The 15710-nt window shown below is 34.4% G+C and overlaps 1 protein-coding gene across 4 annotated transcripts in view; it reads right to left on the minus strand.

The window, feature by feature from the left end:
- The window catches only part of GPHN (gephyrin), a 642872-nt gene that overhangs the window by 106040 nt on the left and 521122 nt on the right, over window positions 1–15710 (minus strand). For all 4 annotated transcript variants that reach the window (XM_040641766.1, XM_040641767.1, XM_040641768.1 and 1 more), the window contains one exon: window positions 2681–2818. In XM_040641766.1, the coding sequence (XP_040497700.1) occupies window positions 2681–2818 (138 nt within the window). The remainder of the gene's footprint in view (window positions 1–2680; window positions 2819–15710) is intronic.

Genomic DNA, 15710 nt, shown 5'->3' on the forward strand with positions numbered 1-15710 from the left:
TTGGTGTATGAGTCTGGAATTCATATAGAACTAGAAATCACATAATATTTGAAACACATGACATTAACTGAAGTAAATGTGTAAGATCTGAAAAGGGCCAAAGATGAAAACTTTAAAGAAAGTTTACATTCAAGGAAGTGAAAAACGAAAGCAAGCCTACAAGAGCCAATAAAGGAGACAAGGAGACAAGTACCACATTATCTACCTGTCTCTCTCCTGTACTATAGTGAATTCCATGGGACAAGAGTTTAATTTTATTCATCTTTTATATCCAGGACCTAACATAGTACCTGACATTTAGTAGATGTTTAGTAAATATTTGTTGAACAAACTGAATATGTTTCTATATATGGTGTTGTTTTTTAAATACCTAGCTAAAGAGCTTGGGAGGTTTAATTATAATACCCTTTTGCATTAAAAATTGAGTTTCATCCAACTCAAAGGTTGAATGCAAACCTCTCTATTATTTCTCTTCATCACGGGTGGAAACACTTGACAAGGAAGTTAACCATCCATGAAGAGTCTGCTTCCTTATGAGTGACAACTGATTTTATGAATAAATGAAGGGGAAATAAGCACATGACGGGAAAAGAGAATCCATCTGACAGCATTTTTTTTTTCCTAAAAGAAAAATAAAAATGGCCATTTTCAATTTTGTTTTTTCCTTAAAAGAACTGGAATTTCTATCTAAATGTGACATTGGCATACACAGTGAGATCATCCAAGGCACTGATACTAAGGCACTGATACCTTGAAATTATCACAAGCCAGGAATGGCTAACTTATTTTTATAATAAGTAAAGTCTGACTTAAACTTTTTTCCAACTTAAGTTTATATTCATATTTTCTGAAAATGTCTTGATGTTGATATAAAAATATCTGAATATTTTGCTTTTATAATATAAAGAAATCTATGTCATTATAATTGCTTTCTGAAATCACATAGTTAATTGCTGACTAATTCCCCACTCCAGTCAATTTTTAAATCTTTATTTCCTTTAATGAGGAGTAAAACAAAAATGAAAAAAAAGGTTTCAGCCTAATGATATACACATACCCAGAAGAATGTAAGTCAAAGATGTATAACTATATAAGAAAAACTTTTGTCTAAGTAGGGTCGGAGACCAAAGAGCTAGAATTGGGCATTTAATATTTCACTAGTTTTTTACTTCTTTTTTAAAAAAATTTTATTTATTTACCTTATCTCTACACCCCACTTGGGGCTCAAACTCATAATCCTGAGATCAAGAGTCACATGCTCCCACCGACAGAGTCAGCCAGGTGCCCCATAGGCCTTTTAACATAACTTGTTATGTTATCTACCATTATTTTTTGTATTTTAATACCGAAAGAAGAGCACTATCATGTTGTAAAAAAGAATGTAAGTCTTGAGCTTTAATCCTATTCCTTTTCTGCGGATCTGAGTCTGAGTTTCCTTGCAGAAAAATTATGGTGTTTGTATAGATGCTCTCTAATGTTCATTAAAGTTTGAATATTTTATGATCCATGAATGAAGTCTTTTATTTGTAAAATCAATACTTTTGTGTTTATCTGCATAACAAAAACAATTAAGAAACTATATTCAAATTGCACTAAAACGTCTATGCTGAATTTTTACAAAAGAAAATGGTTGATTGAAAACTGAAAACACTGGAGAACACTACCTTTCCATTGTCTTTCCACAGGCTGGTCTCTGTGCTATTAACCTAAGAGCTTACATTCTTCTCATTGAAAACAAGAGATGGATGAAGCAGAAAAACTGAGGTCAGACTGGTTGCTCAGTGATCAATGGATAAATTAATATGGTTTTTACATTTTACATTTAAAAAGATGTTTTCCACAAAGGAAAACATGGTTACAAGACACATTTATTATCTCCCATTTCTGACAAAAAGGACATCAGGCAGACACAGAGTTAACTATTTTCCTCACTTGGTGCTGATAATCCTTTCTTTCTTTTTTCTTTAAGATTTACCTTATTTATTTTAAGTCTTTTTTTTTTTTTAAGATTTATTTATTTGAGAAAGAGAGAATGGGGTAGGGGCGGAGGGAGAAAGAATCCTCAAGCAGACTCCCCACTGATCATGGAGCCTGATGTGGGGCTTGATCCCAGGACCCTGAGATCATGACCTGAGCAGAAATCAGGAGTTGGACACTTAACTGACTGAGTCACCCAGGTGTCCCTATTTTATTTATTTGAGAGGAGACAGAGAGAGAGTGAGAGCGCATGAGCAGGAGGGGGAAAGGGAGAGAGAATCTTACAGATTCCATGCTGAGCATGGAAGCTGAGGCAGGGCTTGATCTCATGACCCTGAGATCATGACCTGAGCTGAAACCAAGGGTTGAACACCCAGCCAACCAGGCCACCCAGGAGCCCCTGATAATCCTTTCTTCAGTTTAGAGTATTGGTATGTGACGGACAGGGTAAACACAGCTGATTATTTTCCTTCTTTTTTTTTTTTTATGAAAAGGAATCTTTATAGGTGCTTTACTCTCTATACCATTAAGATTGATCTTAGAGTTGAGTAGAAATAAGAAGCAAAGAAGCAAAAAGAATGATGACAGTAATTGTGATAATGGTTAATAATCTCTCTCCTTCAGGAAAACCATGTATTTATACTATATGAATCTTACTTGGAAAAAAATGAAAAGAAAAGGCAACTGGCAAATATAACAGTACCTCGGTAGTTGATGATTTCTGTCCCAAGCACCGGAGTCATCTCCAGGACTGTGATGAAGGCTTTGTCCATAGACGTTAGAGGAAAAGGAGACATGCGGTGTCTTCTAGCCACCTTGGTGATATCAACAGCACTGTGACCTAAACAGGAATATAATTAACTAAGACTATGATGTTGAAACAGTGATTACAAAGTGGGAATGTTTTATAAATATCATCAATTCTCATTTTCATATGTCTGTAAATGAACATTACAAGGTAAGAAATTTTCTCCTGCTTCCAAAATATAGCCTGCTTTCATAGAACATTAAATCAGGTCAGCACTGTTACATTATGTGTCAAAACTTGGTGAAATTTAATGATGTTATTGGATAATCCTTTTGAATGCTTACTGTGCATTGTGGCACTGTTCTAATTGATATTCACAACAACCTTATGGGGAGGCATTATTATTATCCTTATTTACAGATGAGGAAAGAGAGGTTTATATAGCTTGGCTTAAATCACAGAACTAGTAACAGCAGAGACAGGACTCAAACCAGGGTAGTCTGGCTTCAGAGTTTATCTCCTTAACCACATACTAAACATTGAACACTTAATGAGCTAGTTAGTAAAATGAAATACTCAAACTTGAATTTATTTAGGATTTCATAGGAAATTTTCTTTTTTCAGAAAAGTTACAGGAAAAAATTATTTAGCTACCCACTCCTTATTCACTCTCTTTCACGGCATTAGTATTACCCGTACATTAAAACTTCTAATTTATATCTCTAATCCCAACCTCTACCTTCAACTCTAGATTTATATGTCATGCTAAACAGCTGGTGGATAAGAATGTGTATCTCCAAACTTATAAATCATCCAACATGCACTTGGATGTGTAACACGCAATTGCAAATAACACGTTCAAAATCAAACTCTTGATTCCCTTACCCTTCTATCTTGCCCTTATGATGTTTTATTCTCTTGCAATTTCCATCTCAGAAAATAGCAACTTGATTCTTCCAGTTATTAATCCAAAATCTTGGAAACATCCTTGATTCTTCTCTTTTTGTCAGAACCATATCTAAACTACCTCTGAAATATCTCTAGAATCTGACCATTACTTACCATCGCCACAATTACTACAATACTTGGATCCATCATTTATTTCCTGGGAAACTGAATAGCCTCCTAATGGATCTCCCTACCACTGTCCTTTTTCCACTATAATTTATTCTCCACACAGTAGTTACAGTGATCCTTTTAAATTTTAAATTAGATTGTGCTAATCTCTGCTCATAACTCTCCAATGACTTTCCATCTCACTCAGAATAAAATATTTGCTATGGCCTACGAAGTCTAACATATTATGGCCCCCACTATTCTCATCTCCTATCACTTCCCCCTTGATCACTGTGCTCTAACCATACTGGTTCCTTGCTTGTCGTTGAGCATGCAAAATATATCTCTCCTCAGGGTCTTTGTACTTGGCATTTTGTCCACTTTGACATCCTTCCCCAGATAGTATGGTTCCATCCATCCCTCGTTTCTTTCAAGTCATTGCCTCTCATCAGAGAGGCCTTTGTTAAACCTCCTATCTAGAATATTACCCACCATCATTTTCTATTCTTTTTATCCTTTCTTCATGGATATATAAATAAATAAATACACACATATATATGGATATTCATATCCACATGCCTATAATTTATATAATATATACATTTACATTTATTTGTTTATAGCCTTCCTCTTCGTAGAATGTAAGCGCCATTGTCTTTTTTGTTCAATGTTATCTCCAGTATCTAGAACAGTATTTGGCACATACTAGGCAATAAAAATAAATATTTGTTAAATTAATGAATCATTTAATGACAAAAAGGGACTTCTTAGATCACTATATTTTCATGCATAAATAACTTGGTCTTTTCTTTGAAATATGAGAAGAAAAAAGAGCCTGAGTCTCTGCTGACAATATTGAGCTGCTGTACAAGCCTTGGACTGCCTGTCACCAGGCTTTTGATATGCAAGACAAATAAGCTCCTATTTCTTAATCCACTTTATCATGACTATATATTCCTCAGTAGTCTATAAGTTCTAGTCATTGCAATTTATTAAGTTTCATACCCCTAGCCCAAACACAGCAGCTACTTCAGACATATTCACTGAATTAACTTAAAGATACCACCTCAAAGAGTTTCCATTCTAAGATGAATGATATTGTCATAAGTACTCAAAGAAAAAGACATATAAAGATGCTTATACTTACGACATTTCTCTCCCATGGGCAATCATAAAATTACAAAATTTTCAAAGCTTGAAGGGCCTTAGAGATTTAGTGCTAAACATGACTAACATTTCTACTCAAAATTTAAGTAAGTGAACACTTATAAAGGATTATGTATGATATGATTTATCACTTATTTACAATTCAAAAGATAAATTTATTTCTTGCTTTCACTGAAGTCCCAGCCTTGTCATTAAATATCATGAAAACATATTGTCACAATCAGTGTAATTGGAGAAAATGATAGAGATAGGTGCTTCTGTTTTTTATTCAGGTTTACAGGTCTCAGATATGATATTTTCTAAAATATGTTTTATTTTCTTTAGGGTGAACATTGTAAAAACCTTATAAAAGCTGTCCTTTTAATATGTTTAGTTTCCGAGGAGAAAATTGTACTTTTTAACTGAACAGTTTATTTGTTGAATTGCTTTGTAATAGAATTTTTCTTATTAGAAAGCTAGTCTGATTATCAGTGATACACACATCTATTCAATAAATATTTATTGAATGCATTTTATGAGCCAGTTATGGTTAGGGACTTGGGGTACAGAGTGAGATACACCCTTCCATGAAGATCATTATAGCTCAGCAGAAAGGAAAGATGGTAAATAAAAAAATAAGAGCAGGTAAGTAGTAAGCCACCTGATGATGGTTCTTTAACTATAGAGACTGGTGGTTCTCTGTCTCTCTCTAATTGGAAATCACAGTGTGGATATCTACCAGCCTGAAAAAATCTTTCCCAAAAATCTTTAAAATAATTTTGCATCTTATTTATATATATATTTTAGCACATCGACCACTTCTGTCTTATGTTATAGACATTTAAATATTTGTCTTACCTATGTTAGTCAACTGTAAACTCCTTGAAGGTAAACCCTACATCTTAACTAAATTTTTGGCTTCCATTTTTTTAAAGAAACACGATTTCAACTATTTTCTGATATATTTTTTAAAGATTTTATTTATTTATTTGACAGAGATAGAGACAGCCAGTGAGAGAGGGAACACAAGCAGGGGGAGTGGGAGAGGAAGAAGCAGGCTCATAGCGGAGGAGCCTGATGTGGGGCTCCATCCCACAACGCCGGGATCACGCCCTGAGCCGAAGGCAGACGCTTAACCGCTGTGCCACCCAGGCGCCCCTCAACTATTTTCTGATATTGACTATAGTGATTTACAAGAAGCTTCAAAGTGAAAGCTTCAGAAAATTTAAGAATAGTTATCTCTGACTTCTTTTATTTTATAAGTCATAATCCCAAAGCACTTTTATTTGTCCTGGCCATTAGAGAACTCAATCAGACAGGAAAAAGGATCAAGAATTATTTTTCTCCACACCCCAATCCTCTTCTTGATTCTGAGCCCAGCATAAAAATCTAATGGAAGAGAAAAAAAGTATGTACTTTTATGTCTTGAAGGTGAGAAGGATTATAGTCTAGCAGCCAAATTTCACTGAATATTCAGTCCATAAAATCCTGTTTGGTAGAAGTAGGAAGGAAAGAATAATTTTTTTTAAACTAAGAAGGTTATAATAAAAGGCAGTTTGGTTTTTGGATAAAAAAGTATCCAAAAATTGAGAGAAAATTTGGATAGTTTTTTCTATAAAGCAAAGATGATTTCATGGCCACAAATATATTCTGATAGCTACCTTACAAATAAATACCAATGGTCACAAAGAGAATCTCTGAGGGCATTAGCTCCATTCAATTCACGTACACTACAAAACTAATATGTGAAAACATGTGTCCTATATAGAAGATTATAGTGTTCAAGGGAATATTTATTTTAACTTATAATAGTAAAATTAGCTGGTGATATATGGCTATCACTGATAATTTGTAAGCAGGGTAGCTACTTTGACAAAAATAAACTACAAAGTCCTGTAGGATATGGGATCTTTCTTTGGAAGTGGGGCAAGGATGGGGAAAGGAAGTCTAGACATCCCTTCCACTAGTAGATGTCTGAACTGAGCAAAGAATAACAGGTTTGAATTATTATAACATCTAAATTGATAGCACTCTTCTGCAATGGGTTTAATTTTCTCAAGTAGACTTACAAGATTAAAGCAATTCTAAATTAGCCACAGATTGGTGACCTGGAGGTTCTCTTACAAATTTAGGTTTCTATAAGTAAAACTTAACTTGTCACTTTTATATTTGATGCGGGGTTGACTATATGTGAGCTTGGAATCTTTGCAGGTAAAGTATTTAAAATGTTATTGAGATTTCCTATCTTCCATGCAGCAGTTATAACCACTAAAAAGACTATAAGAAGTCATTGTAAAAACAGTATGGATTCACTCAGGATTGCCATCATGAAGGATATGTTTAAATACTAATGGCAATGTCTGTGATGTGCGAGGTCTTCAAAAGGGCACAGAAAGTACAAATGGATTCCTTTCTACTGAGTAGAGTAACTAAGGATCTTTGTCATATAGCAGTAACCTTTTTCTTATGGCATGGCCATCGTGAAATGAGCTATTTATACCAGTGAAATTATTTTTCCCAATTCAAATGCATCCTTTTCAATCTGACAATTCTTAATATACAGTGTTTCATCTTGGCTTGAAAATCCACTCTTTAAATTAGAAGTAAATGAAGAGAAGATGCTTTCAAATGATAGAACAGAATATAATAGAAACAAGATATTCATGCAGGTTCTTCTTGATTAAATTAAAATCCTCAAGAGGAAACTTTATTCCTCAAAACAACCAAACTGCCTGAAGTGTAAATAATTATTCATTATTTGGATATACAGAAAATCTCAAGAAAGAGGCCTGTTCTGCCCTGCTAATAACACTGCCTTTCTTTATCATACTATTAGCAGCTTGAATTACATTTCTACTTTCTGGATCTTTCAGAGCAGCAAACCACCTAAAATAATGAATAGTTTTCTTAGGAAACCTAAAGAGTGAAAATGACAATTTGTTCAGGTTAAATAGCTAGGACCTTTGGTAATTCAAAGGATGTGTGGTTCAGACATATAAGAATTTACTCTTTCATACATATCTCTCAAATTAAGAGAAATCAAGTTTCAGAGCCTAATGAAACATTGGCAATGGTAGAGTTCGTAGGCTTGGGATGAGATGGCAATTTGGGTATCTGAAAATAATTTCTCATACTATTTACAATTTAATAGTCTCAAATGTTTTTCTACTTCTTTTATCTAAGATAATGAGCCTCACAGCATTTCTGACAAAACCTAGAAAACATGGCTGAAACGATTGCGCTGTTTTCTAGGGCATTATAAGAAATATTAAAGGAAAGTACTCTTGGGATTTTGTGCATCAAGATTATAAAACAGGGCATTGTCACAAAATGTTTGCTCTATAATTTATATGCATGGTTCACTACCCATGGGATAAAATCAAATTCCTTTGAATAGTATATAAAACACTTGCTTCCCCTTCAGCCTCATCACTCACTATGTCATTAGAAAATTGATGATACTGTATATATTAGAATATACCATACTATTTCATGTTTTCCTGCCTTAGCATATGATCTTCACTTTGCCTAGAACGAATTTTCTCTGATCTTCTTAAGAAATTATTATTCTTCCTTCACAATTTTCTTCAATGATGGAATATGTCAAAAGGATCTTGGAGTCAACTGGAAGAGACTGTTTGGCCTGGGACAATTTAAGCATCAAAGTAAATTAGGATAGTAGCAGATAATAGAATCCATTTAATAAAATTAAAGTAAGAATCTATGAACATACACTAATATAAATAAATAATTACATAAAATTCTTCCTTACAACGGAATGCCAACTGAGAAATGAAGAAATGTTGGAATTAGAAAGTCACCACATGGCAACTATCATAGCAAAAACTGGTTCAGGCAAAAATCATCAATGGATAGTAACACTAGAAGGTGAAAATCTGAAGAAAAACAACATATTTATATAATTCACCATACAGCCCCATAAGATTCCTACTAACTACAAAGCAAACTAGTTATTTTATTTATTTTTTATTTTTTTTAAGATTATTTATTTATTTATTTGACAGAGAGAGAGAGACAGCCAGTGAGAGAGGGAACACAAGCAGGGGGAGTGGGAGAGGAAGAAGCAGGCTCCCAGTGGAGGAGCCTAATGGTGGGGCTGGATCCCAGAACGCGGGGATCACGCCCTGAATCCAAGGCAGACGCTTAACAATGGAGCCACTCAGGCGCCCCCAAACTAGTAATTTTAGATTGGAGAAACCTAGAAGACAGCATTTTAACTAAGTGACCAAAGTTAATATCACCAGTAATAGGACAAAATGACGAACTTCTTGATATGATACACAGAGAAGGATATAACATCACATATGAAGTATTTCTAACAAAAATGCATAACCTGAATCAAACCATCAGGAAATATCAGAAAAGTCTCAAATTGAAGAAAATTCTATAAGTAACTAACCTATGCTCTTGAAAAATGTTAAGGTCATAAAAGACAAAAAAAAAATGAGGAATTGCTCCATAGGTTGCTAAAAGTAAGGCATCATTCTGGACTGGATCCCACATCAGAAGAAGAAAATGTTTTTTTTTTTTTTTTTTTGCTATCAAGAACATTATTAGAACAATTGGCAAAATGTAATTTGAATAAGATTATATAATTGTATTATGGCAAGGTTCATTTCCTGATTTTGGTAATTGTATCGTGGTTATGTAAGAAATTTTTTTTCTTTTCTCCTTTTTTTAAAATAAAGAAAATATACATCTGAAGTCTTTACGGGTAAAGAGGCATCATGTCTGCAATTTACTCACAAGCAATCCCAGAAAGTATGTATATTATTACATATAGAGAAATGACAAAGCAGTTGTGGCAAAATGTTAACATTTGAGGGAAACTGGGTGAAAGATTTATACAAGAATTCTTTGTACTATTCTTGCAACTTCTCTGAAGTTTGAAATTTTTTCAAAATTAAAAAAAAAAAAACTTCTTTCAATAATCTCTCCTTTATGAAGCTATATATGACCATTCCTCTTTTTTTCTTTTTCTTGCACTGAGGGACTATGAACTACTCTATCTTAGGATTCTCATTCCATACTGTATTAACTACATGTCTTATAGTAATTATACTTATTTATATACATGTCTATTTTCTTAACTAGATTTTCAGCTCTTTGAGAAAGGAAAAAGCATCTTAATGTCAAAGCCCAAGGATGCTGTGCACACGGTGGTCACACAGAAAATTTTTGTTGAATAAGGTCCTAAATGCTTGATTTTAATCACTCTAGAATATACAGCTTGACAAAGATGAGCTGAGAGATAAACACTACATACAATTTCAAACATTATTCTGGTCAATAATTTCAATGTTCTTTTTACTAGAATAGTCTAGTTTTAAAAATAATTGCAAACATTTATTAACAATAAATTGAAACTAGGTTTTTCTTTACTTTTTTGTTTAAAAGTGGTAGAAGGGTCAACGCATTAGGGAAATGAAAAAAGAGAATAAAAAATATTTTAGCTGTGGTCAAGCAGTCAGGGAAATGGAAAATTAGCTTTGGGTTCGATGCATGTAATGCCTAAATAATTAACACTCTAAGTAAGTAACACTGTAAGTAAATCCTTTCGGTTATCTTTAGATCAGGAAAGGTATATCTATAGAAAAATTATAAGACCAAAGGAGGAAAAAATAATTTATCTCCCATGGTCAGGTATGAACTGTCTTTATAGCTATCTTCCTTCTGCTTTTATTTTCAATTTGTCACATACAAGTAAGCTAAATATACAATATTAAAAGTAAATAGATAAAATTAGCTGAGAATACACGGTAAAAAAGAGATGAAGAGAAAAATGATATTAGAAGATATAATGATAAAATAGATTAGCTAAAGGAACACTAAAAAGGGTAAAATTATTATTTTCTCTTTTTAAAAAAGATTTTATTATTTGAGAGAGAGCTAGCACGTGGGCAAGATGGGTGCAGACAGAGGGAGAGGGACAAGCAGACTCCCCGCTGAGCAGGGAACCCGATCATGACCTGAGCCGAGGGCAGATGCTTAACTGACTGAGCCACCCAGGTGCCCTAAGGATAAAATTATTTTTAAAAAACTGTAAGTAGGAGTTAAGTGCTAACACACCCAACAAAGGCAAGCAGTCTTTTTAGTTGAGGTGGCTCCAGATGATCAGCAGTAATCTTTCATGACTGTCTTTCTGGGGCTGGACTTCACTACAGGTGTTCCTAAGGACTGAGGGCTCTTGAGGAAGGCCTCAAACCATGATCCTTAGGTTCTTGCCCTTACTAGCAGCACTAGTGCTGTATATAGATTAAAAATTGTGGGTACTGGTTATAGCTACTATGACAAAAGACCAGCTTTCGATATAATCTTCCCCTTTCAGATACAATCTTTCCTTTTCCCTCTTCCACAAACTTTCTTTCATCAGATCTTTCTCCTCTGCTTACACTATGGATAATTACCTTCTGCTTTGCTGTCATTCTGGTTCAGGAACACAAACAAATATATTATCTGATCTGGAATCCTGTGGTTCATTCTTGTCCTGCTGTTGATTTCTAGTTTTGTGCCCTTTTTGGACTCCAAACTTCAGCTTGCTTTGTTAGGCTGCTAAGACCCCCTTTTTAAACCTAAATAGCCAAAAAGCTGAGAATTCTCTTATTCCCCAAAGAGGCTGTCAGGATATAATTTCAGAGGCATTAATATAAATGTATATACATGTATATGTATATACACATATACACAACACATATATAAACTCAATATATTTTTGTTAGCTTCTATTTGGAATGTTTTCATAAATGCCACTAGCATTAAAATGCAAAATTAGAATTATTTTCTTCAGTAGGTCCTTGTTCTAAACATTCTTTAGACAACGGTAGAGAAAAAGTAGTTTTTCTTTAGAAATCATAAGCTAATATATCTCTAAAAGTGGAATCTAACAAGTATCTTTTAAACCCTTTCTAAGCATTAACTAACTAGTCTCAATAATGCCCTGGGAAAATGAACCAAGAGAAGTTCAAAGTCATTTTTGTAGTTAGAGGAGTTTTACTAGCTCATAAAAGCTGCATTTTCCTTAGTTAATCTTCTCCAGATGGTGTTGTTTTTCGTATTATTAGGTATAAGCACATAAGGCTTCAACTCCAGAATGCCTATCCTAGTTATTAGTTTTAAAGACAGATTAATAAAAAATAAAATTTTGACTAATATCTTTTGTAAGATGTAAACATTGTTAAACATGATCATTAGGCATGTGGTAGATGTCAATTTGTATAGTTGAGAAAGAAAATCTTATAACAGGTGATCACACAGGCAAATATGAAGACTGAGTCAGTGTTCTTGGTAAAAACAGAAATCTAGTTTTTAAGATATTTTGCACATAAGCAGAAACTAAATAGTTTATTCTGTATTTATTAGGTACTTGGTATGATTCTCGTCTTTCAATAGGCCTAAAAAGTGGGGTTAATTCACAACTAATTCTGCTGATATGAGGGCTACAGTTTTTCAAAAAAGTATAAATCACAGTATGACTCTAACTGTAGAACTGAAATATAGTCCAATGTGTATACTGGAAGAAAATAATTATATGTGTTAGCAGCAGTTATCTTTAAGTAGTAGGATGAGACTGATTTTTTTCCTTCCTACTTTTCTGTATTATTCGGATTCTTGAAAATAATCTTACATCACTTAAAAATATTTAATAAATGTTTCAAAATTTGAAATAATTATTTTCTTAGCCAATCCTAGCCAATATCTTCCAAAGTCATGGTCCAAATTCTGGGGTTCTAAGGAAATTTCTCAACAGCATCTGACTTAATTGTGTTTTTAACCATCAAAAAAACTTCTTACATGTACACCTGAAACTAATATAACACTGTATGTTAAATATACTGGAATTAAAACTTAAAAAACTTAAAAGCTTCCTACTGCCCTCGGGATACAGTTCAGACGACCTAGAGTAATGTGTTAGGCTTTTCATGACCTGTCCTTTCTCCTCGACTTCATCCCTCTTTGCTCTTACATATACCTTTATTTCAGCTATAGAAAACTTAATAATTTCTAGTACACAGTATGATTTTTTTTCTCACTATCTGTCTTAACTGCTCTTCTACTTCCAGTCCAACTAGCAAACACCTGCTTATTTTTTAAGACTGTGAAAGTAGAGTCATATCAATATAAGATCTTGTAATCATGTTGCCTAAGTTAGAAACTGGTAGTCATTCTTGACTTCCTTACCTTCCATATCTAGTTCCCAATCCTGTCGATTGTGATTCCTTAATATTTTAAAAAATCCTGTATTATTTTTCTATTTCTATTGCTCCAGCTTTAACTCCAGCTCTCACTAGATTCTTCCTTCTGATCTCACCCGGAATCAATACATTCTTCACATAGTAGTAAATGTTCTTTCAAAATTTCAAATTTGATCTTGTCATTCCATATTCAAATTCCTTTATTGACCTTTACAATAAAATCCAAACCCATTAGCATGGCAAGTAGGAGGTTCATCTGCAAAGACTGTATGGCCAATTGGAGGTTACAATTTGGTAACTTCTCCAGCCTCTTATTTCCCTTATTCCTTTCCTCCTCTTCATACTGCACCCCCGCCTCCATCTGTCTGTTACAATGCTTGGTGCATAGTAAGCTCTTCATAAATGTTAGATATTTGCACTAAGGGAGCCTGGGTGGCTCAGTCAGTTAAACATCCTGTTCTTGATTTTGGCTCAGGTCATGATCTCAGGATTGTGAGACTGAGCCCTATGTCGTTGTCAGGCTCATGCTGGGTGTGGAACCTGCTTAAGATTTCCTCTCTCTCCTTCTTCCTCTCCCTCTCCTTCCCTAAAAAAAATTAGATATTTGCATTAATATTAACTTTAATAGAGTTATCATCCGAGATAGATTTAAATTCATGTGGAAAGAACAGTTTGAATAGAGCAGCTGCTTTTGCTCTCCCACATTCCTCTCCACTTTTTTCTACCCTGTTCTGTATCCCACAGGGCTAGCATTTATGAACAGAACCAACAGAATCCTTATACCTGTGACTTCTGCTTAAGTTCAGCCAATGGAAACAATTGGCAGAAGAATGGAGAGCAGAAAAGTACAGACAAGATATTTATTCCTTTGGCCTCCTGTCTGCTAGTTGGCAGTGGTTATGTTCCTTTAACAAAAACAATTAGCTGTTTGAGGCAGGCCTCTCTAACAGACTCATTTTAGACAATTATTCCCTTCCCTGGCTCCTTGAGGCTTAAGGGTAGCAACAATTTCCTGCTGTTGCTTGCCCCAAAAGTTCTACAACTTATCTTGTTTTTCCTTAACCCTGGCTACTCTGTTGTAACTAGTTCCCTTATGAAATTCTGCATTACCCTGTTTGAGTGTGGCATTTGACTCCTGCCAGGACTAAGTGATACAGCAGCCAGGGTGAGACTGGACACAATATGATTAGGGAAGAATGTAGAGATCGATATTGGTAGAGCACTGGTTTCCTAATGGAGATCAGAGGGAGATGAGGCTAGAAAGGTAACTAAAACCAGACCATAAAAGCCCTTGAATGCTCGACTTTGGAGACGGAACTTTATCATGTAAGCCAACTGGAAGCCATTTATATAATTTTATCATGTAAGCCAACATTCTGAAGTTTTTAACATAAGAGTGATACCTATAAAGATTTCTTGTAGACAACAAGTTTTACCATAGAAAGGTTGAAAAATTAGGTCAACATCACATGTCTAAATAGATAGTACGTCAAAATGAAGAGACCAGATGTCCAGATTTTGCCTGGTGTGCTTTCTCCTATATCACACTAGGGGGGACTTTCTTTCCTTCAACTTTATTTACCAAAAATAAGTTGAATACTCTATGTAAGACACTTTATTAAACATTAGGGAGGAATGCTGAGGTAATAAGATGAAATTCCTATCTCCCAATCTCATAGAACACAGAAATCAGTGTTTTAAGGAAAAAGTAAAACAAACCTGTAAATGCTTATGTTTTAATGTTTTTTTTTTTAAAGATTTTATTTATTTATTCAACAGAGATAGAGACAGCCAGCGAGAGAGGGAACACAAGCAGGGGGAGTGGGAGAGGAAGAAGCAGGCTCATAGCAGAGGAGCCTGATGTGGGGTTCGATCCCATAATGCTGGGATCACGCCCTGAGCCGAAGGCAGACGCTTAACCGCTGTGCCACCCAGGCGCCCCAGCTTATGTTTTAATGTTAAAACAAAACCTACATATGATAATGCAGAAAAAGGAATAACTAATTCTGACAGCACAAATGGTAAAGTTTCATAGAGGAGGTGACAACTGAGCATTAAACAATAAGAAAGAGAGAGGAACATTTGAAACAGAATGAACAAAGTAACAGATTTGAAAGTACTTTTAGAGAATTGAGGAATCACCTAATGAGGTTGGAGGTGGAGAGGATGAAATACAACGCATAAGAGTGGTCATTTCAATTAAGGATAGGATTTGAAGAGGCTTACTACTGTAGAAAATGGAGAACTATTCAAGATTTTTTATACAGAAGTGATACATATTTAAAAATGCAATAGTTGACTGATGGTAGCTTGCAAGGAAGAGAGACTGCTATCAGGCACAACAGTTAGTATGCTACTACAATCTTAAAAGACACAAAGAAGGCCTGAACTAATAAAATAGGAACTGGAAAAAGAATATTTAGAAGAGCCTTAATAAATGGTTCTATGACTGTGCTTTGGGAAGGAGGTGTAAATATTATGATGAGATATCGAGCTTGGTTATGAGGTAAGTGGGAAGGACATTAACTAAGATAGCAATAAAGGGATAATTTGGAGGGAAGGGTACTTAA

This window comes from Ursus maritimus, unplaced genomic scaffold, assembly GCF_017311325.1.
Source record: "Ursus maritimus isolate PB19 unplaced genomic scaffold, ASM1731132v1 scaffold_25, whole genome shotgun sequence".
NCBI classification, from domain to species: Eukaryota; Metazoa; Chordata; class Mammalia; order Carnivora; family Ursidae; genus Ursus; species Ursus maritimus.